Source organism: Sarcophilus harrisii, chromosome 3 (genome assembly GCF_902635505.1).
Source record: "Sarcophilus harrisii chromosome 3, mSarHar1.11, whole genome shotgun sequence".
Classification (NCBI taxonomy): Eukaryota; Metazoa; Chordata; class Mammalia; order Dasyuromorphia; family Dasyuridae; genus Sarcophilus; species Sarcophilus harrisii.
The window spans coordinates 549,524,367-549,548,051 of record NC_045428.1 but is presented as its reverse complement, the minus strand read 5'-3'; the positions used below and the strand labels follow the sequence as shown (position 1 = coordinate 549,548,051).

At 42.8% G+C, this 23,685-nt stretch overlaps 2 protein-coding genes across 7 annotated transcripts in view; one reads left to right on the top strand and one right to left on the bottom strand.

The window, feature by feature from the left end:
- Nucleotides 1-16,529, bottom strand: part of LOC100914290 (phosphopantothenate--cysteine ligase) — a 156,029-nt gene extending 139,500 nt beyond the window's left edge. For 3 of the 6 annotated variants that reach the window (XR_004233336.1, XM_031962338.1, XM_031962339.1), the window contains exon 1: nucleotides 2,293-3,337. Coding sequence is in view for 5 of the 6 variants with exons in the window: in XM_031962338.1 (XP_031818198.1) it covers nucleotides 2,293-2,424 (132 nt within the window). In the remaining variant the exon portion in view is untranslated. Of the gene's footprint in view, nucleotides 1-2,292; nucleotides 3,338-9,358; nucleotides 10,141-15,553; nucleotides 15,658-15,991 lie in introns of those variants that run through there. The other 3 variants (XM_031962340.1, XM_031962341.1, XM_031962337.1) reach the window with 3 other exon arrangements.
- Nucleotides 16,530-17,639: 1,110 nt separating this feature from the next.
- Nucleotides 17,640-23,685, top strand: part of ZMYND12 (zinc finger MYND-type containing 12) — a 33,097-nt gene continuing 27,051 nt past the window's right edge. The window contains exon 1 of the mRNA XM_003765461.4: nucleotides 17,640-17,765. Within this exon, the coding sequence (XP_003765509.1) occupies nucleotides 17,656-17,765 (110 nt within the window). The 5' untranslated portion in view covers nucleotides 17,640-17,655. The remainder of the gene's footprint in view (nucleotides 17,766-23,685) is intronic.

The following is a 23,685-nucleotide window of genomic DNA, read 5'->3' as shown; positions in this document are numbered from 1 at the left end:
CATATTTAACGTTATATAATTGATACATTCAAGCAAAGTTGTCATTAAGATTTTTATAGATTAACTTTAAGTGCATTTTTGTGTTGGGGACAATTAGCAAATATAAAATACAAATGAGATAATAGGCACTTAGTGTGGTTTATTAAATTGAACTGACAAGTACAAATACTGACCCTAAGTTTCTCCTCTTCCCCATAATTCCCTCCCCTTCATCTTCTCATTTGCATTCTCTTTCCAAGCCCATGGAATTTCCCCTAATCATCCCCTTCCCATCTTTCAAGAACTTTAAATTTATATTTGAATTTAGTTTTAAAAATGTCTCATCTACTTGATTAGAATGAAATCTCCTTAAAGCCAGGGGCTGTTCTTATTTAATATTTGTTTTCCCAAACCTAAGAGGCACAGAATCATAGAGATAGAGAGCCGGCCTCCAACTCAAGAAGATGTGGTTTCTCATTCCATTAAGGATAAAAATTTCTGTATGATTTTGGGCAAATCTTCTGAGTGGCGCAAGCAACTCTCTCAGATCCCACATGGGTAGAGGTTTCCCCACCCAGAGCTCCCTACTTCAATAAAATCATAGGCCCCTTCAAAATAAATTAAAATTCCTACAAATACAAATAGCTTGCCCAGTGCAAATGCTTAATATTTAGTCGTTGAATTGAAAAGTAAACTAACATAAGGTTGAAGGATTCAGAAACAGAAAGATAGAAGTAATATACATTAAAAACAATTTCCTGAGACAAATTTTCTAATAGTGAAATTCTCCATATGTAGTTTCTACAAAATAGAATTTAAGATCAAAAATACATTTGCCCATGCTCTATACATGGCAGATACTAAATGAATGCTTACTAAGTAATTTACCTCCCCTGAAAATAAAGACCCTAAAACAATTATGAATCAGATAATTAGTTTTTTATAGTCATCTGTAATCTATATATTTATCAATTTCTATAGCTCCTAAAATATAAGGAAAGAAGTGATAAAACAAAAAACCCATCTGTACTTCAAATTGCAGTAAGGAGCCAGGGTTATACCTCATTAGATATTATTTCTCCTGTAAAACCCAAAGTCCCAGAGAAGGCTAATACAGTACCCAGTGTTACATAATGAGGTCAAGAAGAGCTAATAAGTAGGATAATAGCATGATCTTAGGACCAAACCAAGGTTCAAAGGCTGATGTTTTGATAGTCCCTGGGATCACAATACATAAATGGAATGTACTCCATTTAAAGGTTATATCATCTACTCCTTCCCCAGTTCAATGATGAGAAAATTAAGGACCTTATAAATTAAATGTCTTTGCTCAAGGTCAAAATGAAAGTGACAGAAGTGGGATATGATGTTGGTCTTCTTTGCACTCCACTGTCCTGGACAGTGACACAAATATATAATTCAAAACTTTCATAAACACTAAAATTCTATTAGATTGTGAGCCTGTTGAGAGCAAGAGCTATCTGTGTTTTCTATTTGTATTTTGAATCCTTAACATGCTTCTTGGCACACAAGAAGCACTTAGCAAATGCTTTAGAATTCATCTGTTTATTCAGACTTCAATATTCTTGCATACTCTAGCTTCTTCAACTTACAAATGATTACTATTGCATTTGGGAACTGAAAAAACAGAAGAGTTTCCTTCTACAATCTAAGATTATGAAGACGAAGCTGAAAAAACTATTTTAATTTTTTCATGTAAACTTGGCTGAAATTTGACATGAATGCATATTATGTATCACAATTGATTCTGAAAATGCAACTAACCAAGTTATCAATTTTCTGAAAACTAGACTAAAGAAATCAAAATAATTGCTTTTAAATGTACTTCTAAAAACCACTAAGTCCTTGGTCTGTGAAGCTTAAATGAAAGTGTTCTAACAAACTTCAGGAAAGCACTTTTTGTAGAAAACAAATTAGTCCTAATTAGTTAAATCTACTATATCCTACTTACCAACTTTTCCACGAAAGACCCCCCTCTATTATACAGAAGTATCCTGCCTAAGAGAACCGTTTTCTGACATTCCTCCCGTTAGTTTCTCTCTTGGTTCACTGAAGATTAATCTTTAAAAGTAAACAAAGTTTAATTAATAGTAAACATAGGCATTCTTCTGCGTCCAGTTCAAAGTCTGGGCGTGCAAGATGATGAAAATAGCCTTCAAAATTAGATAAGCACCCCAATAAGACATTCTGCATACCAGTTCATACCAATTGATTCTGAATATAAACTCTAAATAGCAGGACAATGCAGTTGTTTTCCTAAGGCATGTGACTTGATGTAGTGTTTGTATTTACCAACATTTGCTTCTCCATCTTAGTTCCTAGTTTACCCAGCACAGCATCACGGTGAGAGTGCAGAGAAACAGACGCGCTGTTGCAAACAACGCTGGGGATAGGCGATGCGGAGTAAGTAGCTAGCCGCAGCATCGCAGCAGGCAAGTTTCAGGGATGGAGGCTCTGTGAATGGACATGGGAAGTGCACTACAGTCTAGGAGGCGGAGGGAAAGAGCCCAGTGAGATGGATAGCTAGGCCAGATCGGAGGTCCGAGGATCCCGGAACCGTAGATCTGGTGCTGGAAGGGACCTCAGAAATCTAGTCCAACTCCTTCATTTTGCAGCCGGGGAAACCGATTCAGGAGGGCTTGATGGGGAAGGCGAGATAGGGGGGATGAGGGGAGGGAAGAGGAGATTCAGGAGATAACTAAAAACAAAAGACGTCAATCAAACTAATTTTTAGGGACAAAGGCGGGGGCTGGGAAAATGCGGAAGGCACAAAGCGGCCACGGGTCCCTGGCTTGCTAGACGGAACAAGTGAAGAATTAAAAGCCCGTCAGCCCAGCATCCGCAGGGAGTCAGTAAGGGCGGCCGCCCAGACCCTCCGGCTCAGGCCCAGCTAAAACCCGACCCTAAGTGGGCTCGGACGAGCGCGTGCATACACAGCTCGGGACACGCGCGGGATCCGGGCGCGCGCGCGCACACATACAGCACGCGCAGGCCTGGGGGGGCGCGCTCACAGCTCGGGGCACGCGCAAGTGCGGGGCGCGCGCACGCACGGCTCCGAAGGTACGCGCGCAAAACCCTGCAGCCTGCAAGGCCTCTCCTCACGCACTCATTCACTCCATCGGGTTGGGGGTGGGGGGGAGTTGCTGGGGGCAGGAAGCCGAGAAAGGGCGGAAGGGAAGAAAGGGAAAGCGATAAGAGGAGGCGGCTCTCTCTCCCTGCGACAGAGGCTGCGGGCGGGTCTGGTTCTGCGGAAAGGCTGAAAAGCAACCCCCTAGCCCAAGTCCCTCGCAGACTCCCGGGAGGACGGTCGGCGACTCCAAACTGCAGCGACCGACTGGCTCTGCGGGAGTCATGGCAACCACTCCAATCCCTGGGCTCGTCAGGCGGTAGCCATGGTGACGGAGCATACCATTGGGCTTAGAGGGAGGGAACTCGGGTGAAAGCACAGCCCACTGCCACTGGGAGGGGGGCAAAGAAAGCAGACGGAGGGAGAGAGAACTTTGGCCCGGTCTTTGTTCCAGCGTGGGTGGAGCCCACGAGGCTTACTGGGGAATGGGGCCACAACGCAGGCTCGGGGACATCTGGAGGTTTTGGAAGGGCTTGGATACATGATTTAGGGATGAACAGGCAAATCCTTCGTTTCTTTGGGCTGGTGCCGCACAAGGTTTTTAGAAACCCGCAAGGCGGGACAAAGCCCAGCCAGCGTGCCCTTCGAGGGGGCGGGTGACACGCTGGCCGAGACCCGGGGCTGAGCGACTAGCACGAGAAGCGGGCACGAAAGCCATCTGAGCTGTAGTTCATTTCAGTCCCGGAAAGCCGGCCGGGCCGAGCTGCCTGCCCGAGCCCAAGTCAGAAAGGCACTGAGGCACTCTCAGCAGGGGAAGGGTGGCCCCCAGCTGGGGAACTGTCCGTGCTGATCCATGACCCCTTTCCTTCCCAGGAATAGCAAATACTGTGATTGTCCTGGGTACTCATTTCTTACCGAGGTATGTCTGATATCAAAATAAAACTGCACACGTTTTCAGATTTCAAAGGCATTTATTAGACATTCAGATAAGACAAGGCATAGATGCATCTCCAGATGACATTGAAAAGCTTCTGATACACTATGGGTTATAGTAATAGAACCAGAATTCTGCCATCTCGTTAGAAAGCTATACATAGCTCTAACACATCAGCATTGCAGAGCTCTTGCAGTATTGAAAGGATATTATATAACCTTTAAAAGGTGGGCGCTCTTACTTTTGGACTGCTTGTCTCTTGGATGTTCAAGTAAGATTCCTACAAAGCCACCTAGAGATAGTCTCCAGAGGCATAGTCTGCTTTGGACTTGATGAAGTTCTAGACCAGCTGCCACTTTGGTCTTTCTTTTCTGAGCCATTATGGAGCTAATACATTTATTCAATAAACATTTACCAATTTCTTTTAATCTTCCTAGGAATCATTCAATCTCCAATGGGTCCTTTCAAACATGTTTTATCCATTTCTACACAGTTCATGCTGTACTTTAGAATGTTTTAAGTACAGCAACATCAATTACCTATTCAATACAATAAGGCTCAGTTTTTTCAGCTGTCTGAAAAACAAAACTACTGATATTCTATTTTCTTGTTCCTGTTACCTTGGGACTGTTGGATAAGGGCTTAGCTACAGAATGGAAATATAGTAGGAAAAGTTAGACAAGGCAGGATGGGAATGATCTTGGGTCACATGGACAGATCAGGAAATATTTCTACAGTTGGAAATATAAAGAATTACAGTGAAGAGCTGCACACAGTAGGCACTTAATATGGAACTGGTTATCTTGAAGAGAAGACTTTGAGGGTCATAATGGCTTTTCTGAAATATTTTAAGCACTGTTACCTACAAAAGGGATTTGACTTGTTCCATTTTTACCTAAGAGGTCAGAACTAGGAGTAGCAGGTGGACAATAAAAGGGAAATTTAGGCATTGCAAGAGAATATATTTCCTTAACTATCAAAACTATCCCAAAGTGAAAAGACTATTTCAGACAGTGGTAGCAAGTTGTCTTCAAGAAGGGTTGTGGACCACTAGAGGGGTAGGTTTTATGTGGAGTTCCTTTTTCAAGTATGATTCATCAGGGTCCCTTCCAATCATGACAGTCTGGTTGTGTATTAGTGGAATCCATTGTCCAATAAGCAGAAATGCTCCAGAAGGAATAACTTCACAGAAGGCCTCCAGTGCTGTGGGGCCATGTAGGATTTACAGAAGGTCATGGGAAAAATTGCATAGGACAAGAAGGTGGAGAGGGATGGCTCCAGTACAGTAATCTATCTGGATCAAGATGTGGTAGTGACTCTGGGCCTCACTTGCTCCTTACAAGGAGATGGTTGGGTCAGAGCTGTCAGGGAGGGTTTCATAGTAACTAAGCAGAGGAGAAAGGGGAACAGAGGTAGCAGATGTACTTAGGAATTGGTTTCCTAGTTAGAGCTGTGACCAGCAAACAGCCTCATGTTAGCCTATAAAAGGTATAAGGATAAGTTGGAGGAGTTAGTATGGGGTGGCTCTAGTAGAATGGGTGGAATAGGGAGGGGAGAGCAAGTAACCAAAGACCCCTTGGTTATGGGAAGCCCAGCTAAGGATGCGTGGCTCAGTAAGGTCTGGACCTGGTACCTTTGCACAAGCTCTCATCCCTGCCTGAATACACTCCTCTTTCATCTCCTGCTTCCTCTCAGATTCTCTAGCTCCCTTCAAAATTTCCCTGATCTAATATACAGCACGGATAAACCATCCAACTATTCTGTTTATGGTTTATTTTACATGTTTTATAATGTACTGTTTATAGTTTTCTTATATGTATACAGTTTCCTCCATAAAATAAAATCTCCTACGAAAGTGAAAATTTCATTTTGATATTGGTATCCCAAAAAGACCTGGAATAGTACCTGGCACACAGGAGTTGCTTAATACATACTTGAAAGTTGGCTAAAGCCCGGGATAGGATAAGAAAATCTATGAGTGTGCTCAGGGGGGATCTACCAAGGAGCTCTTTCCTGGGCCACAGAGAATACAGTGCTGTGTATCATTAGAATAATAATTTACATAATGCTTTAAGATTTACAAAGGGTTTTCCTCACAACAACCCTGTGAGGTAGGTAATAAAAACATTATCCCCACTTTTTAAAAAGGGGAAACTCAGGCACACAGGGATTGAGTGATTTGCCTAGGGTCACAAAATGAAAGCATCAGAGCCAAGACTCACACTCAGATTCTATGACCAGAGTCAGAAGACATGGGTAATTAATTACAACACACATTACACAAAAAGTGCATAACAGAGGTGCAAAGTGCTTTGCAAAGTCCAAGAGGGAAGTCTTATAACATGAGAGAATTCAGGGTTGGCTTCCTGGAGCTGATGACATTCAAGTTAGATTCAGTCCAAAGGCAAAGTGCAAGCTGACATTGCTGGGAAAAGGTTTTAATCTGCTGGAATTAAAATCTCAGTATTTGTGCCCTGAGAGTCAATAAAAGTTTAGGAAGGCAGGCAGCCTGCAAAGAACATACACTGAAGTGGGAATGAGGAGATCTGACATTAATTAAATGTGCATGCTATTTCTTTCCCTTTCCAGGCCTCAGTTTCCTAATCTGTAAAAATAGGGGTTTGAGCTAAATTATCTTTAAGGTCCTTTTCAAGGTTCTAAGAAATAATGCTAAGATTCCAAACAATCATGATTTATTATGCAAAAGCCTTTGTAAACCCAAGCAGATTTAAAATGTAAAAATTAACTTGAGCCTGCCTTCACTTTTTAAGAGTCAAGGTTAAAATTCTACTTTGGAAGAAGCAGCATTCAGAAACAGTCCTCAAATTCTTAGACCAACAGTGGGCAACACAGGCAAACTAAGACTTAAACCGTGTATGAGGATAGAGGAACAGTATTCACTACTGACCCAAGCTGATCTAGAAACAAGAGGATTCCAGTCACCAATGTACTGTCCTTCCCTCCTGTAACAGCAACCTAGCAACCGTAACTAACTTGTTTTAAGTTATGAAGTCTCCAGCTAGCCAGCAGTCCTGAAAACCAGCCCGTTTTGTACCTCCATGCACTTACACCACGGCTTCTCTTTTCTGCTAGGCTCTGGTCTTCCTCCAAGCTATATTATAAATGGCACCCAGTACAAGGCTTTGCACATAGTAGGTGCTTAATGAAAAAAAAAAAAAAAAAAAAAAAAAAAAACCAACTCATTTCAATGGCAGAGGGAATGCTTGACTGAACATCCTCCAATGTTCTCTGCCAATAGTCTTGGATTCTTGCTTTGAGAGATGAAATAACTTGCCCCAAACCACAAAGCCTGTGTCAGAGGCAAGACTGCAACCCAGCTCTCTTTCTAGCTATCATAGATGCTACTCAGCTCTGATTAATGTCTCCTGAACAAATTCACTGATTTTTCCTGCTTCTAGGCCACAGGCACAGATGTAATCTGAAATACTCCAGGTTCTCAGTCATTCCCAACTTTTTAACGGAGAGTAAAGAGGATAAGGAACAGACGTTATCAAAATCCACAGAACTACTGTTAAGAACTGATTATCCTACTTTGCAATTAAAACTGAATTAAGGAATAGGAAAAAAAAATACACTTATAATAACCCTCTTATTCCTCAATTTCCTAATTTATGTATCAAGGCATTATCTTCAGATTTCCTCAATCCCTTCAGGTTTCTGGGAGCCTTGCACTTTGGACTACTCCATATTGAATGCTTTATGACATCTGATGATTCTAAATCCCTGCTCCAGGCCCAAGCCTCATGATTCTAAGAGGGCCTCTCTTCTTTCCCAACCACTCCAGCATGTAGTGATTGAAGCTAAAGGATCCTTAAAATATAATTCCACCAAAGGCACTGATGTCACAGCTACCTGGTGAGCAAGCCAAGTAGACTCCTTTTATCTACCTACCTGGCTAAGTTTTTTGGTGCAGGTCAGCCCAGAAGCACAAGATACAATGAATACAAAGTACTAACAGCTTTTGAGGCACTGTGCTCATTGAAGGATCCGGGAAAGGAGAAATGTACTTTTCAAAATAAAAGGGTCCAATAATTGGTAAATTCTTACAACACAGTCCTGCTAAGTTTAAACATTGCCAAATGTCACACTTGCAAATGGGTTGTCTTTTGTGCAAACACTCATGAAACTCCGACCACTCATAAATCAAATACTTCCTTGTTTGTAAAGATGGATACACTGAAGTGAATTTTTAGACAGTTCAATTCCCAGTTAAACTTTTTTGAAAATAGAGATGTGAAGGGATACAATCATAAACCCAAACTTTTTTGAAAATAGAGATGTGAAGGGATACAATCATAAACCCATCAAATTAGCAAAGATCATTAAAAATTATCAAATTCAATGTTAGTAGGGCTGCTGAAAAAGAGGCACTTTATGATAATGTTGGCAGAGCTGTAAACTGGTGCAATTCTTATTAAAACTGCAAGACAATATGCAATGTGACTCCATATATAACCTATATCAATTTGCTTAATGTTGTGGGGAACATGGGAGGGAGGGAGAAAATCTTGAACTCAAAAAAAAAAAAAAAGTTAAAAATTGTCTTTACATATAATTAGAAAAAAAAATATGTGCAATGTGACTCACAAAAGGTATCATATATATCCCTTGATCAAGTGACCTCATTTCAAGAATTATATTCTAAGGACCTTGTTAAAAGGAAAAACAAATGATGACTATTTCAAGTATTCATACCTATAGTTACCCCTTCCATGTCTGGGTTGGGGGGGAAGGGAGTAAGAATAGGGACATGGCATCCCCACAATCTGGAAAATATACATAAAATTTTTGGCCTTCCCTTCTTACCATACATGTCTGAATATTTTATTTTCTTTTTATGGAGTGTTTATAGTACCTTACTATCAAATATGAGTAAAGTATTTTGGTCAAAGGTTCCGTGTTATCTGCTGGCTTCCACAAAACTTCCCCAAAATTCCCATTTAATTCCTTATGCCAACCCTGATATACTGAAACTAATTTCATTGTGTTAAGGATAACTATACTTTAATGGAAATTGGTGAAATAACAAATGGTAAGAGATTGTTTCCTTAGAGGGAGTGACAAATACAGAAAACAAAGAAATATGGAAAAAATTGTGATAAAGCTAATAGTTCTGCCAACAATTCAATATCCTATCTGTTTTTCCACAGTTGTGCCAATATAGGGTTTTTAAATTTTAAACTACTTTTTTCTTTGCCAATCTTCCATGAGTATAAGGTGGAATCTCATCACACTTTGATAAAATATCAATCACTATTATGATTATATTTAAAAAGCAACAAAACTTACAGAGTACAGAGATGGAAGACACTAAAAAAATAACACAGAACAAAAAATTACTTTGTTAAAAGTTTATGTAGACAGATGTGTTTTAATTAAAATATAAAAAGTCTGGAGTTTTAGAGTTTTATTTGGACTTTTATTCCTTTTATTCTTTGATTTTTTTTTCTGAGGTTGATATTTAGCTAGCAGTAAAATATTTTAAATAGAAAATGAGAACTATATCCCCTTTATTCCTTTTCCCAGTTGAAGTAGTAAATTTAGTTATATAAATCTAGAACTGGTTTGCTTTTGTTTTCATTTTTAATGAGCTTCAAATAACCATTAAATGAAAAAAACCAAACCATTTTGAAATTAAATATTCCCTTTCTATTCCAACACTCTTTTCACCTTCCTACAGATTTTCCTTTTCTTATGGAAAGCAACAGACAATTTCCATTTCTCCTGAACCACCTTCTTATTCAAGCCACTGTGCAGGTCACAACTTCGGATTTGGTAGAGAAAACTCTTTGCCTCAGTTTTTCTCATTTATAAAAGCTATGTGTCGAGACTGTAGGTTACTCACAATCTTTTCTTCTATTTCCATACCTTTTTCCATTTCTTCGTCAGAAAGAGACAACTGTGTTTCTGAGTCTTTGGTCACAATAACCACGTAGGACCTCCGAGATTCAAGGATATTGGCCACCACAACCTGATGACAGTAAGTCTCCAGAGCCTTCCGGGCATGATCAATTACAACTGAGGGGTCTGTCTCCAACTTAAAGGAAATTACAAAGGCCTTGGGAGCCCAGTCTTTAACAAGAGGAGAAAGCATTTTTGGCACCATCTTCATTGTTATCTGTATGGGAAAAGAAAAAATTTAACACCAGAAAATATGTTCACATAAGAGATCCCTATCAACTGAAACCAAGGGAGTCTGGAATGAGCTTTCTTACTAGGTTCCAGCTCATAAAGGAATTGTCAGTTTCAGAGATCCTTGGAACTAGATGGGCCTTTCAAGGGCATCTAGCCTGACTCTTATGCAGTGAGTGAATCCCCTCTATCATATAATCATTTAAATGAGGGAGCTCACTTATCAATGTCATCTGTGTATTTCTGGGGAAGAAAATGGTTTTCTAATTAGTATTTCTAAAATTACAGTAAGATTTGAAGAGAAATGGAAATAATCTTAAGAGCATCTTAAGAGCATAAGGTCACATGAGAGCATTAAGGGTTGTCAGATATAAGAAACATGTTTTTGTCAGCTTAACTGGTTAAGCTGAACATCTCCTTATTGGAGTGAAATGAGATCAATAGCACTCTTTCAATATGCAGCTTTTTGGATGTCTAGTTTAAAAGCTTAAGTATACTAGAACTCTTGGGAATGGGATAAAGAGGGAACAACAAATATGTTTTGGAAAGCCATAAATGTATACTAAGTTCTTATATAGAAACAAGGGAAAGGGTGGAAGGAGAAGATAAGGGAGATATCTTTGTCAGGAAGAAGGGGTGTAGGTTAAGTAACAGGAGGGCAAGGTAGCAGGTAAAAGTGAAGCAGGACTCTGGATAGTGTGTGTGTGTGTGTGTGTGTGTGTAAAGAACTCTTATGCTGCTATATACTGGAAAGATGCTGATGGTCTGTGAGTGCAAAATATATCCCTTGAAGTATAGGTCTGTATGAGCCAAAAACAAGGTCAGGTTATAAGTTTAATAACTATCTGTCCTGTCCACCTAGCACTACTACATTAGAGAGGTTCCATTATATTTATCTAGACTTTCACTTTTGTATTCTAATTTAGCCTCATAATAAATTACAGAAGTTTTTGACAGGCCTTTCTAAGAGAATGTGAACAATAAACTTAATATCAGAAACTTTTAATCCTTTCTTCCAGTACAATCATTTTTTGATTTCTTTGATTAAAAGAGTGATTATGTCCAAGGTAATCTCAAAATTTCTACTTGTAGCAATCTTCAAAATGGACATTATGCCCAATCAAACTTTTCCTGAGAAATTTAGAGTATATGATTTATTTATTTTTAATTGAGAATCTCTTTTCTTTATCAAATCTATAAGAAACAGTAACATATGCTCTTTAATTCCCCTTAAGTTTGCAAACACTACATTAAGATTTGGGAAACAAAATTTTAGTTAAACTGGCCCACAGCAGTTTCCCAAGTTTATTTTCTACCATCAAGCCTTTGAAGAAAGTGCCAAAGCTCCTACTGTGCACAATCTCCTCTAGAAAGGCTCTCCTAATCTTCTTGGTTATGAGTGCACTTTCCCTCATCCTCCAATAAGTATATATTAGCTTATGTTGGCATGTGGTACACCCCTGTAACGTGTAAGATTCTCCAGGGCAGTGACAACTTTCCATTTTATCTTCATATTCCTAATGCTGAACACTGACTTGAATAGTAGATGCTTTCAATATTTGTGGATTAGACTCAATTTTAAATCTGTCAAAGAACAATGAGGAGAAAACTAAATTACCAATTCCCTAAACTTAATTGTTCTTTAATGTCATAAGTCAGAGATATTATGGCCAACATATGGCCAAGAGCACAGGATTATTATGTAGACTATTACGTCAAAGATTTCTGATTTCAGTGATGTGACTATTCTTGTCATAGATATGTCTAAATATCCCTAAGACAGTCTTCATGAGTTACACATGAAGAAATATTCATCAGATGGAATCTGAGTGATTATTCTGTAAGCTTAGCTAGACTGGTCCTTGGATGACAGGTCTGGTGTCTGTTCTAGATTCATACTAAATTACCAAAAACTTTTCCAAGTAGGACCTGCCAGATCTCAAGATCTTACAGATAGACTAAATACTGAGATCATGGCAGACTTCGCGCTAGCATTCAAATTTAGTTCATTTTTCTCTATGACCAATTGTTATTGTCTTTTCAAGAAATAAGGTACTGATTCTATTTCTGATTAAGCACTTGTCTCCTATTCAACATTCAAGTATAACACAGATCTAGCAGCAGTCCTACCAAGTTTCCAATCCTGCATCATCACTGACATAGAATCATTTTGAAACATGTTCTTTCAGCAGCTGGGTGGCGCCATAGGGTACAGAGCAGCAGGCCTGGAGTCAGGAAGACTGCTTCCTAATTTCCAATTGGCCTCAGACCCTCCCTCTATGACCCTGGGTAGGTCACTTAACTCATCTTTCAAAAGAACTGGTGAAAGAAATGGCAAAGAAATGGTACCTTTGTCATGACAACAAGTAATCTTAAACTGATATGCACCCTTTTTCTAAACTTCCCCTATGCTGTCATCCAGGTTCACCACCTGAGAGCCTTGCTCTCCCTCACCCCCATCTCTTCCTGTGCCTTCACATAGCCCTCCCCTAGTTTAGGTCCTCAGCCTGCCACCCAAACTTGTCCAATCCACCCTCCAGACAGCTGCCACAGGTCTCACCATGTTACTCTCCTGCTCTCTAGAATCAAATATTAACACTTTCATTTGTTAATATGTAAAGCCTTTCATAACCCAACTCCAATCTTTCTTTCTTTATCACACATTCCTCCCCTCTGTGCAGTTGCTGGTCTGGCCAAATCGGCTGTCTGTCCTCCAGGCAGGGAAGGTATTATTGGCTACTCATCCATTTCTCAGGATTTCAAAGTTCCTTCAAATATCTGTTTAAAAGCCACTCTTTAAGCAAGGCCTTCCTAGATCTCCCCTCATTGCCAGTGACAAAGTTACCTTATTTGTATTTATACATGTATGTGTATCATGTAAGCTGTCTTGTTCCTGAGCACAAGCTCCTTGAGCTGGGATGTTTCATTTTTGACTCTCTATCCTTAATACCTAGCACAACAGTTGGCACATTGTTTGAAGAGCATGTAGATGGGAAAAGAGAAAACAAGAGGCAGAATGGACTTTAAAATATTGTCAACAGCAACAACAGTCATTAAAACAGATTTGGCAGGCAGATAAAATTAAAAAAAAAAATCAGCTGGCTTTTATTCTACAACTAAGGAAACCCAGGAAGTAATATGCAAAAATTATTTTGGTATTTTACAAAGGTCAGCTTTATGCTATTTGACTGAAAACACTTCTCTATTTCATGAGGCATGTGACATGTAAATTTATTTAAAACTTGGGAAAGATGATATGCTTATGCAAAGAAAAGAAAATTCCTTAATATTTATCCACAAAAAAGTTAATATACTAATGTGAACACTGACCAAAAATAATCTGTCAAAAAAAAAAAAAAAAAGATAATTATGTTATTAAAAATAACACTAAATAAAATGGTACTTGGGATTTGAAGGAAATGTATGCTTAATATATATATTTTAAATTTTTGCTGAGGCAGTTGGGGTTAAGTGACTTATCCAGAGTCACATAGCTAGGAAATGTTTAGTGTCTGAGGCCAGATTGGAACTCAGGTCCTCCTGACTTCAGGGCTGGTGCTCTATCCACTGCACCACCTAGCTGCCCTATGGTTCAGTATTGTGTATAGCCTTGACTTCGATAAAGAGTGTATTTTGGAGTCAAAGGTAGATTTCTGAAGGACCTACAGAGGAGGATAAGAAGTAAGTATGCATGTGTTACTTACTACTGGGCATATATTCCAAAGAGATTTTGAAGAAGGGAAAGGGACCTGTATGTGCAAGAATGTTTATGTCAGCTCTCTCTGTAGTGGCCAGAAACTGAGTGGATGCCCATCAGTTGGAGAATGGCTGAATAGATTGTGGTATATGATTATGGAATATTATTGCTCTGTAAGAAATGACCAACAGGATGATTTCAGAAAGGCCTGGAGAGACTTACACAAACTGATGTTGAGTGAAATGAGCAGGACCAGGAGATCATTATATACTTAACAGCAATACTACATGATGATCAATTCTGATGGACATATCCATCTTCAACAATGAGATGAACCAAATCAGTTCCAATGGAGCAGTAATGAACTGAACCAGCTACACCCAGCGAAAGAACTCTGGGAGACCAACTATGAACCACTACATAGAATTCCCAATCCCTTTATTTCTGTCTGCCTGCATTTTTTATTTCCTTCACAGGATAATTGTACATTATTTCAAAGCCTGATTCTTTTTGTACAGGAAAATAACTGTTTGGACATGTATACACATACATTGTACTTAACTTATACTTTAACATATTTAACATGTATTGGTCCACCTGCCATCTGGGGGAGAGGGTGGGGGGAAGGAGGGGAAAAGTTGGAACAAAAGGCTTTGTAACTGTCAATGCTGAAAAATTACCCATGCATATAAACCTGTAAATTAAAAGCTATAAAATTAAAAAAAAAGAAAAAAGAAGTATGCATATATAAATCAGGGGCCCACTACTTCCTTGTCCCTTTAGCCCTGTTCCCAAAGGAATCCCACCAGAATTCTCAAAATATTTCTGGAAAGTCCATAGAATTGATGTGGGTCCTCTCAAATTCGAATAAAGATTCTTAGAACACTTCCTTTTACCATTGGGCATCTATGCTAAGTCACTGAGTCAAAGATGTGAACTTCTAAAAACTGGTCAAGCCTATTAGTATCATAACTCCTGCTCAGCATAAAAGTAAACTTGGGTGCTGAAAGACTGTTAATGCAATGAAAACTAGGGCAGGTCCCATCTAGCTGGAAAGGCCTCCCATCAAGTATCTGACAATAAACCATCTACTGGTTATCCAAGAATCAATCTAGCTAAGTTCAGCAAAACTTCTTACTAGGTTGATAAAAGTTTTTGTTAGTCAAAGTAACTCAGTGGATGAGATTTGAATAGATTGTTATCTATGGATGCACTCCCAAGGATGAGTGTTGAAGATCCTAGAACTATTTATAAAGTGGTATTTGGCAGTTGGGGTGGAGACGGAAGTATCTGATCTGATAAGGAAGGAAAGCCATTGAGAATGCCAAGATCCACTAAAGAAATAAATAAGTTTCTTTAAGGAAAAGAGCAAAGACTGCACAAAAAACAGGTATATAATAAATTTCACTGTGGCCTACAGCTCTAACACTCTGATTACATACTTAAACTATCCTCTTCAAACACACAAGATTTCTGCAGAACCATTTGGGAAGGTTATTCCGGGTCCTAGGAACAGGTTTTCAATTTATGGATGTATTTGGGCAATTCCAAACTAAGTAACCCCCAAGTCTGCTCCAACCGTCTTCAGATTCATGGGCATCCAGCACGCCCCGCTTCAGTCTCCACCTATCCGTCTGACCACAGACAAGGAGCAAGCTGGCCCAAGCTTGGTCTCCGACCCTAAATAATAAGGCTTTCATACCTGCAAAGGGCCTCCAGAGGACTGGATCTTGTGCTCGGGCATTTCAGAGGCGGGCACGTAGAAATCCGACACGGCAGCAGCCAGATAAAACATTGCATTGGAGCCTGTAAAGAGAGACGGTGACAAGCACCGTGGAAAGGACACTAGACTTAGGTGGGTCAAGGTGCGAGTTCAGATTCTGCGGCTTTGGGCGTCTGTTGGCTACATAACTGGGGGGGGGGGGGGAAAGATTCGTTTGTCTGGGAACAGCTACCCCACGTCCCAGGAGACTGCAGTAAAACCCGGCTCAGTAACTGAGCTCGCACCCCTCAGGGTGCGGCGCGCTGCAAGCGCCACAGCTGTGCCAGCTACCTTTGGGTGGGCTGAGAGGGGCCCCCGGGAGGAGGAGGGGGCGCCCGGGGGAGTCAAGGTCACGGGGCCCGCACCTTCCCCACGTACCGAGCGGGCTGAGCGCCTGCGCCGCGGCCTGCAGCAGGTGTAGGTAGTCGTTCAGGGTGGTGAACTCCACGGCCAGGAAGGTGCCGGCGTTGGCGGCGTCCTGGTAGCTGAGCAAGGCGTCGGCGAAGCCCGGCAGAGCGGCGGCTTCGGCCTCCAACAGCAGGCGGCCCCCGGGGCCCTCGGGCTCGCTGCGGGCGGGCCGCAGCGCCGAGAGCCAGGCCTGCGGGGGGAAGTGGTGCGCGAAGGGGAAGGCGGAGCGCGCGCGGTGCAGGAACAGCACCCCGTAGCCGGCGCGCAGGAAGCTCTCGGCCGAGGCCGCGCCGCGCCGCCCGCTGCTGAAGTTGTCCAGGAAGCGCACGGTGCGAGCCTCCAAGGGCACCTTGGTGCCACCCGACGTGATGAGCACCACCCGCCGGCCCTGAGCGCCCAGCTGCGCGGCGAAGCGCTGCATCAGCGCCGCGTTCCGCGCCACGCCGGGAGGCTCCGGGAACTCGGAGCCCAGGATCGCTTCCGCCATCGGTCCGACACTCACAGCGGGCCTGCGCAGCCGCTGCCAATCAGCCCCGGCCCCGGCTACTGCGCAGCCGTCGAAGGGGCAAGCTCCCGAAGCCGCTTCTGTTGCCTGGGCGACGGGCCCAGTGGCCCGGCTACCTGAAGCTAGAAAATGGTAGCGGGAAGGGAGAGATGATCCCCGACCCCAGCCAGAGACTGAGGTGGCCGCTGGAGACCCGGTCCTTTTCTTTCAGCCTAGAGAACCCCGCCCCCCGCTCGCCACACCCCGTCCAATGTTGTAAAGAGATTAGGCCGGGCCAGACCAATCGATGAAAGGCAGAATGATTCGGGTTTGACATGGTCCTTGGGAAAGAAATTATCCATTAAGCTCCAAGATATCCTGGGAGACTTCAGCATGCTTATGACCCGGCTACATTTCTGCCAGTCCGTAAGGCAACTAACCGGAAAAGAATTCTTCCTATTGCCCATACCCCGCAGCGGGGCTCCTGGCCTCTGCTTAAGTTCTTAGCAAGCTCACTTTTTTCCCAGGCAGCCACAGCCCAGGATGCTTTTGAATACCTCTGCAGGTTAGGAAGCCTCCCTGACCTCAAGCCTACGTCGGCGTCCTGGCAACTTCCGCACAGTCTGCTTCCCGCCGAACAGAACGAGTCTAATCTCTTTCACGTGGCAGCCCTTCGGATATTTGATTTCCTCTCCGAGTCTTCTCCAGGGCAAACAGGTCTCCAGTTCCTCCGATCCTGGACCCGAACCCGTCTCCTAGACACCTGTGCTCCTGGGATTTTGCTTAACGAGGATCCTGGACTTGGGCCAACGCCTTCATTTAACAGAGGAAACAGTGGCACAAGGAGGGGAAGCGTGAAGCAGAAGCCGGACTAAACTCAAGTCCCAAACGGAAAGCACTTATCTTCGGCTCCTGGGGAGAGGGGGCAGCCGGAAGAGACAGTCTGAGCGCGCCCTCTGCCGTCCCGAGGCACGGCTGCGCGTGTCTGCCCAGAGCGCGTGCTCACTTCAAGCCCAAGCTCACTGCCAGATTGGGCATGGCATGTCACGTGACAGGAAAAGGGGCGGGCCGAGGGCTTTAGTTGTCGGCAACCGCTCTTTCCATTTCCTGGCAACGGACGCGCCGGCGGCAGCGGAGTCATCCCGCCACCATGAACGAGATCTACCCGTTGGCAGTGCCCAAGGGGCGGAAACTGAAGTGCGAGGTGTGCGAGGCGCCGGCCGAGCGCATGTGTGGGGCCTGCACGGTCACCTTCTATTGGTGAGGATGCCCGACCCCCTCCCTGTGCAGGCGGGGAGACTGAGGCACAGGGAGGGCGGGAAGGGGGCTGGCCCGGCGGCCCCCAGCTACTGCCGAGGCGCCTTGCCGTTATTTCCGGCCGCTCGCCCGCCCTCCAGCCCGAGAAGTCCCCGGGTCCGCCCTAGGGAGGCACTTCTTGTCTGGCCCTCGGAGCGACCCGAGAGAGATGCGGTGCCTTTACCCATGGGAGAACCCAGACCGAAACGAGGCGACTGGTGTCTGAGGCAGGATGTAACTCCCAGATCCCCGGCTTCCGAGCTTAACTGGGGCTGTCCGCGGGGCCACCAGCTGTCATTCAACCCCAGCCCCGCCCTCTCTTACGTCACCCACCATTTCCCCCTTCAGATTGATCTAGGATTTGTCAGTCAAAAAAAGCCGCTTCTGATTAGAGTCGAGATCTTGGGCGAGCCACTTACCTTCCCGATCTGGGGCTCATTTTCTACAGAAATGAGCAAATAAATGCAGACACACACAGAGAGAGTGAGAGAGGAAGGAGGGAGGAAGGGAGAGAGGAGAAGGAGAGGAGGAGTCGGCTTTGTCACTACGGTATTCTCCCTAGCCTAGTTTGGAAGATATCTCCAGGCCATGGCCCTCCTCAGTGCCAAAGTCCCTGGTGGGCGAGCCCCCCCTCAGCGCTCTCTCTGCTCCAGCCCATCCTCCATTCAGCTACCAAAATGATTTCCTGCTGCACAGATCTGATTGTGCCGCTCCTCCCCCCACCCCCACCTTTAATAAACTCCAGTGGCTTTCCATTGCCTACAAAAACAAATGCAAAACAGTTCGGCATTCAAAGCCCTTCATAACCTGGCCCCCTCCAGTCTTTCCGGTCTTCTTACCCCTCATTTCTGGACGAATAATCTTTGATCTAATGACACTGACTTGCTGGCTGCTTCAAAAACGGAACATTACATCTCTCAGGCCTGAGCATTGAATCTGGCTTCCTCCCCCTTCCCAACCTGAAAGCTCTGCTTTAACTACTGGCCTCCCCAGCTTCCTTTAAATTCCAACTGAAATTCCATCTTTCACAATAAGTATTCACTGAGTCCTTTTAATCCTGGCCTGTTCTCTGTGTATCATGTTTGAATATATCCATTTACTTTTTATCTTCCCCTTTAGTTTGTGAGCTCTTTGAGGGTAGGGCCTATTTTTTGCCTCCCTAGCATTTAACATCGTGCATGGCACATTTGTTCGGTTATTTCCAACTGTTCATAACTCCACTTGGGCAAAGATGCTGGGAGTGGTTTGCCATTTCCTTCTCCAGCTTATTTGAGAGATGAGGAAACTGAGGCAAACGGGGGAAATGACTTGACCAGGATCACATAGATAGTAATTGTCTGAGACTAGATTTGAACTTAAGTGTGTGGGCCAGACAGCATTTAATAAAAAAGCTGGAGAGGGATCTAGAAACAAAGCAAAGTTTATTATACGTTCTCACAAGAATCGGGCGTCCCACCCATTGAGCAGACAATCAAAGGGAGGAGGCACTGCCGGGGCAGGGTCAACACTTTTTATCCCTAACACAAATACCCCCTCCCACCACTGACCCTCATCCTTATTGCCTGAGGATCTTGAACTTGACCAATAAGTACAAAGTACAAAAGAAAGACACTGTCATAGGATAACAAGGGAACTTAAGTATGCCCTTAGGGGATAGCAGGGAGGGAACTTTAAGTATGCCCTTGACTTGATGCTTAAAGTCTTTCAGATCTACTCAAACTTTGAAATAGATGAAGCCTTACTGGATTTTCACAACTGCCTTGAAAGATCTCACCTCATCTCGGTCAGTCCCCCCTCTTATTTGTACGCTGAGATCTCTTCAAATTCTGGTAGCCTAACTTCACATTCCCTATCGAATTCAATGCTAATAGTGATTTCTTGAAAGCCGCGGTAGCTGTTTTAATGCATTTTATATATTTTTAGAAACCAAAATAAATGCAGATAACTATGTAGCATATTATGTTAAACCAGCAGAGATATAATGGCAATAAAATATATGCATGTTATAAATATATCTATATATATGAATAGGGAAAGGGGAAAGATTTTAAAATAGATTTACAACCAAACATGGTATCCGTCTGAAATATAATTTCTCATATCCCTCTTTTTTTTTTTATTTTATTGTAAGGTACTTGATTAGAATATTTCAGTTGTTACTTCCTTACACAGAAAATGCCATGTTCACTAATACAGGGAAACAGCTTTTTTGTGCCGCTTTGCTTAAATATAAATCACAGTTCTATAATCTGTATTATGTGTAATTATTCTTTTCTTTTGACTGTCATTTCAAAAATGTTTATTTTCTGATTATTATCATGAATTGTTAATGCTATAAAAACAAAGGATAAATATCTGATATTCTCTGATATAAATATCTGATATTCATCCTCTTCTGGCTCCTGTTTGGTCCTCTTGGACAATTGGCTCCCATCTTTTTAACACCATCAATCTAACAGACTCTTCAGCTTTCTCTTCCAACCTAATCATTCTAGATAATGAGTTTTGCACTATTCTGGTTATCAATCGAATCAAACAAGGTATGCAGATAGGGAGTAATAACACTACTGAGAGCTATTAAGGCCAAACCAAAGGAGCTGCTCCCACCAGCTTTCCCCAAGCCAGGACCACCAGGAAGTATTTAACAATGAGGTCCAGGTCCGTATAGGAACATGAGCAAGTTTCCTAATGTTCTTAGTGACTTTTTACTAGAATTCCATTGTCATCAGTCTTTATACAACAAATATACACATTTAGTTTCGTACAAACTCACCCTTACTCGGCCAACAAATAATCCAGCACAAATCTATGTTGTAAAACAGCCTCTCTGGTTTGAGTAGCTTGGTCAGCCAAAAGATCTAGTGCCTCAGCCATAATCTGTACTGCTTGAAGCTTAATTATTCTGTTCAACATATATATTGGGGCTCTATATCCCCAACTTCCATCTTGAGCCCAAGTGGCTGGCCATACTTTAACTGTTCTCTCTGGAGGCCAGCATCACCCTAACCATTTGCATCTCCAGTCTGAGTAAACCCCATTTCTCTCTTCCCAAATCATCATACAACTGAATCCCTAAATAGAGGTTTGCCTATTCAGGAAGAAAAATTTTGTCCTTATTAGTCCAATATAATCCCTGTCCAATTAAGAGGTAGGTGAATATCAGTAGTTAGTCCACAGATCTAAAAGTGACCCATTAGAACAGGTTGTTCCCTCAAAAACATGTCTGAACTATTCCTTGTAAAAGGGATTTTATTTTTATTTTATTGCTGGTCTCTCTTCCCTAGGGGACCTTCCTGACAAAGATGACATACTGACATTTCCATAAACCCAGCTCCTTCCTCCAACTACAATTGGCAATTGGCCATTGACCCATTAGATTAGAGGTTCTCCAAAATGTGGGAAACAGAGTCCCATGTTTCCCAGGTGTCCCTAAGGTGACATTATACCAACCCCATTGATGTCTAGATAGGTAAAAACTCAGTTTTCTAAATCCTTGCAGCCTCCCTCATATCTCCTAGAGATAGAGCAGACAAAAAGCAAGCCTTTTGTCAATCCGCAGCAATTCTTAAAAGAACTGTGCCAGGGCTCCCAAGAGCTCCAAACAACAACTGCAGTGCCCACTTGACAACTGCAGTGTCCACTACAAGATAAGGAAAGAAAGTCTTTTACCTTGTCCAGAGTTAAGTCCACTCACATACACTATTTCCCAGCTTCAAACTTTGCCCTGTTTAACAAATCCTATCTTCTGTCAATGGCCACTGATGTTTCTCTTCTAAGTTCCAGAAATCAGTCCCATTATGAATTTGGGATCAGTTACTAAGGATCCAGGCTGGGCTTAAGGGGATAGGTACCCATGGTCATTGGCTCAATTGTTGGGATCCATCACAGATCCAATAATTTGATAAATTAAAAGTTCTCCCTATATTCTGCATGAGCAGGAGGAGCTGGTTCTATTCTCTGGAAGACAGAGGTCTAGTTTTTATGGCTATCATGAGGAAATAGGCAAACCCAAAGCTCAGGGAAATCCCATGAGGGCTCCCAAAGTAATTAATTTAAGAAAAGTCATACAGTTACAATGCACTGGATTCAGAGTTTGTGTTCCCATTCAGTAGAGGTCCCCTCCTCAAATGTAATTTGAGATCTCCCCATCTTCAACTGTCCACTCGGATAAAGGTGGTGCCACAGGTCCTTTTGTTCTGGTGTGATATGTCCAGCCTCATTCCTGGGTGCGAATCGCAGTGTCCGAGGTCAGTATCACCTGGTAGGGTCCGTCCCAGCACGGAGTCAGCTTCTCATCTTTCCAGGAACGGATCAACACCCAATCTCCAACCTGAATTCTATGAACAGGGAAACCTAGAGGAGTCTGAGCTATTAACCCTTTTGTTGAAGTCCTAGCAATGACTCAACATATCTCTTAAGAAATAAATCCTTTGTCTCTAAGATAGGATCCCAGTTTACCATAGGACAAGCCTGGAGAGAATGACCAATAATTCATAAGGTGAAAGCCCTCTACCTCTGTGTGGCTTGGTTCCGATTCTGACCACAGCAAGAAAACATTTAGTCCAAGATAGTGGAGGTCTCTAAAGATAATTTAGTCAGTTGCCATTTTATTTCTTGATTCATCCTTTCTACTTTTCCAGAAGAGGGAGGATGCCAAGGGGTGTGGAGATCCCAAGTGATTTCTAAGGCCCCAATCAGATTCTGCAATATTTGGCAGGAAATGTGTTCCCTGATCCGAGTCTACCCTCTCCACTATTCCATATCTAGTAATAATTTGTTCTAATAAGACCTTACTTACTGTCGAGTCAGTTGCTCGGGCTGAGAGGAATGCCTCCACCCATGATGTCAGATGGTCCACTATGGTCCGCAAGTATCTGAGGTAACCCACTGGTGGCAGCTCACTGAAGTCCACCTGGATGCTTTAGAACGGTCTGATTCCCGGAGCTTGTCCCCCTTTTGGGATCTGGTGTTGAGCAGCCTTGTTAGTCCTTTGACAAATGAGACAGCCGTCCACCAGTTGTCAGGCCATAGTATATAGGCCAGGGGAAACATACCTTGTCAGCACAGTATCACACAGGTTTTAGACATCCCAGTGATTGCCCTGATGCAGTTGCTGAAGGACCTGCCTCATACTTGCTTTGGTCAGTACCTCTCTGCCATCAGGTAAGAGCCATCGTCTTTCTGAGTTCCCAACTGCTCGGAGAGTCGAGGCCTTCTCTTTTTCCTTCTGGGTAAAACTGGGAGAGGGTAGACTAGGGGGAAGTACAGGTATCAAGGCCATTATATGAGAAATCTCCTGGTCTCCAGCTCCCTTGGCCTTCTCATCTGCTAATCTATTTCCCCTTGCCTCAAAGAATTTCCTCGCTACCACTCTAGAAGATCCATCTATAAACCAATTTACTCCTCCAGGCATTGGGGATTCTTGTGAATCCTCTTACTTTCGTTTGAAAATCAATCAGCAATGCAACATGGGCAACTGATCCTATAAGCCTCCTTCCCTTCACCTGGAGTGAATTCCCCTTCATTTCATTTTCTCCACGTATTTAATGGGGAATTGTTTGGGTGTCAAAAGTTCTCTTTCAATAATAGCCCCCCCACACACCATGATCATGAAAAACATGAAAAATGCATCTAAAGACAATATAGATCTTTGATAAGTCAGGGGCCTAGGATTGGGGTTCCAGAGATAGCCCTGCCTTCTATCAACATACAGCGGAAAAGATTCTAGACCTAAACCTTAGCCTAATCAGGGCGTGATGAGATTCCCGTTTTGTTTTGTTTTGTTTTCAAAAGGCAAGGTGGGAGTGGCCCCAAGTACTTTGGCGAAGTAAACCTTTAGATAAAGAAACTCTAGCCCCAGGAAGTAAAAAGGTAAAGCAGCATC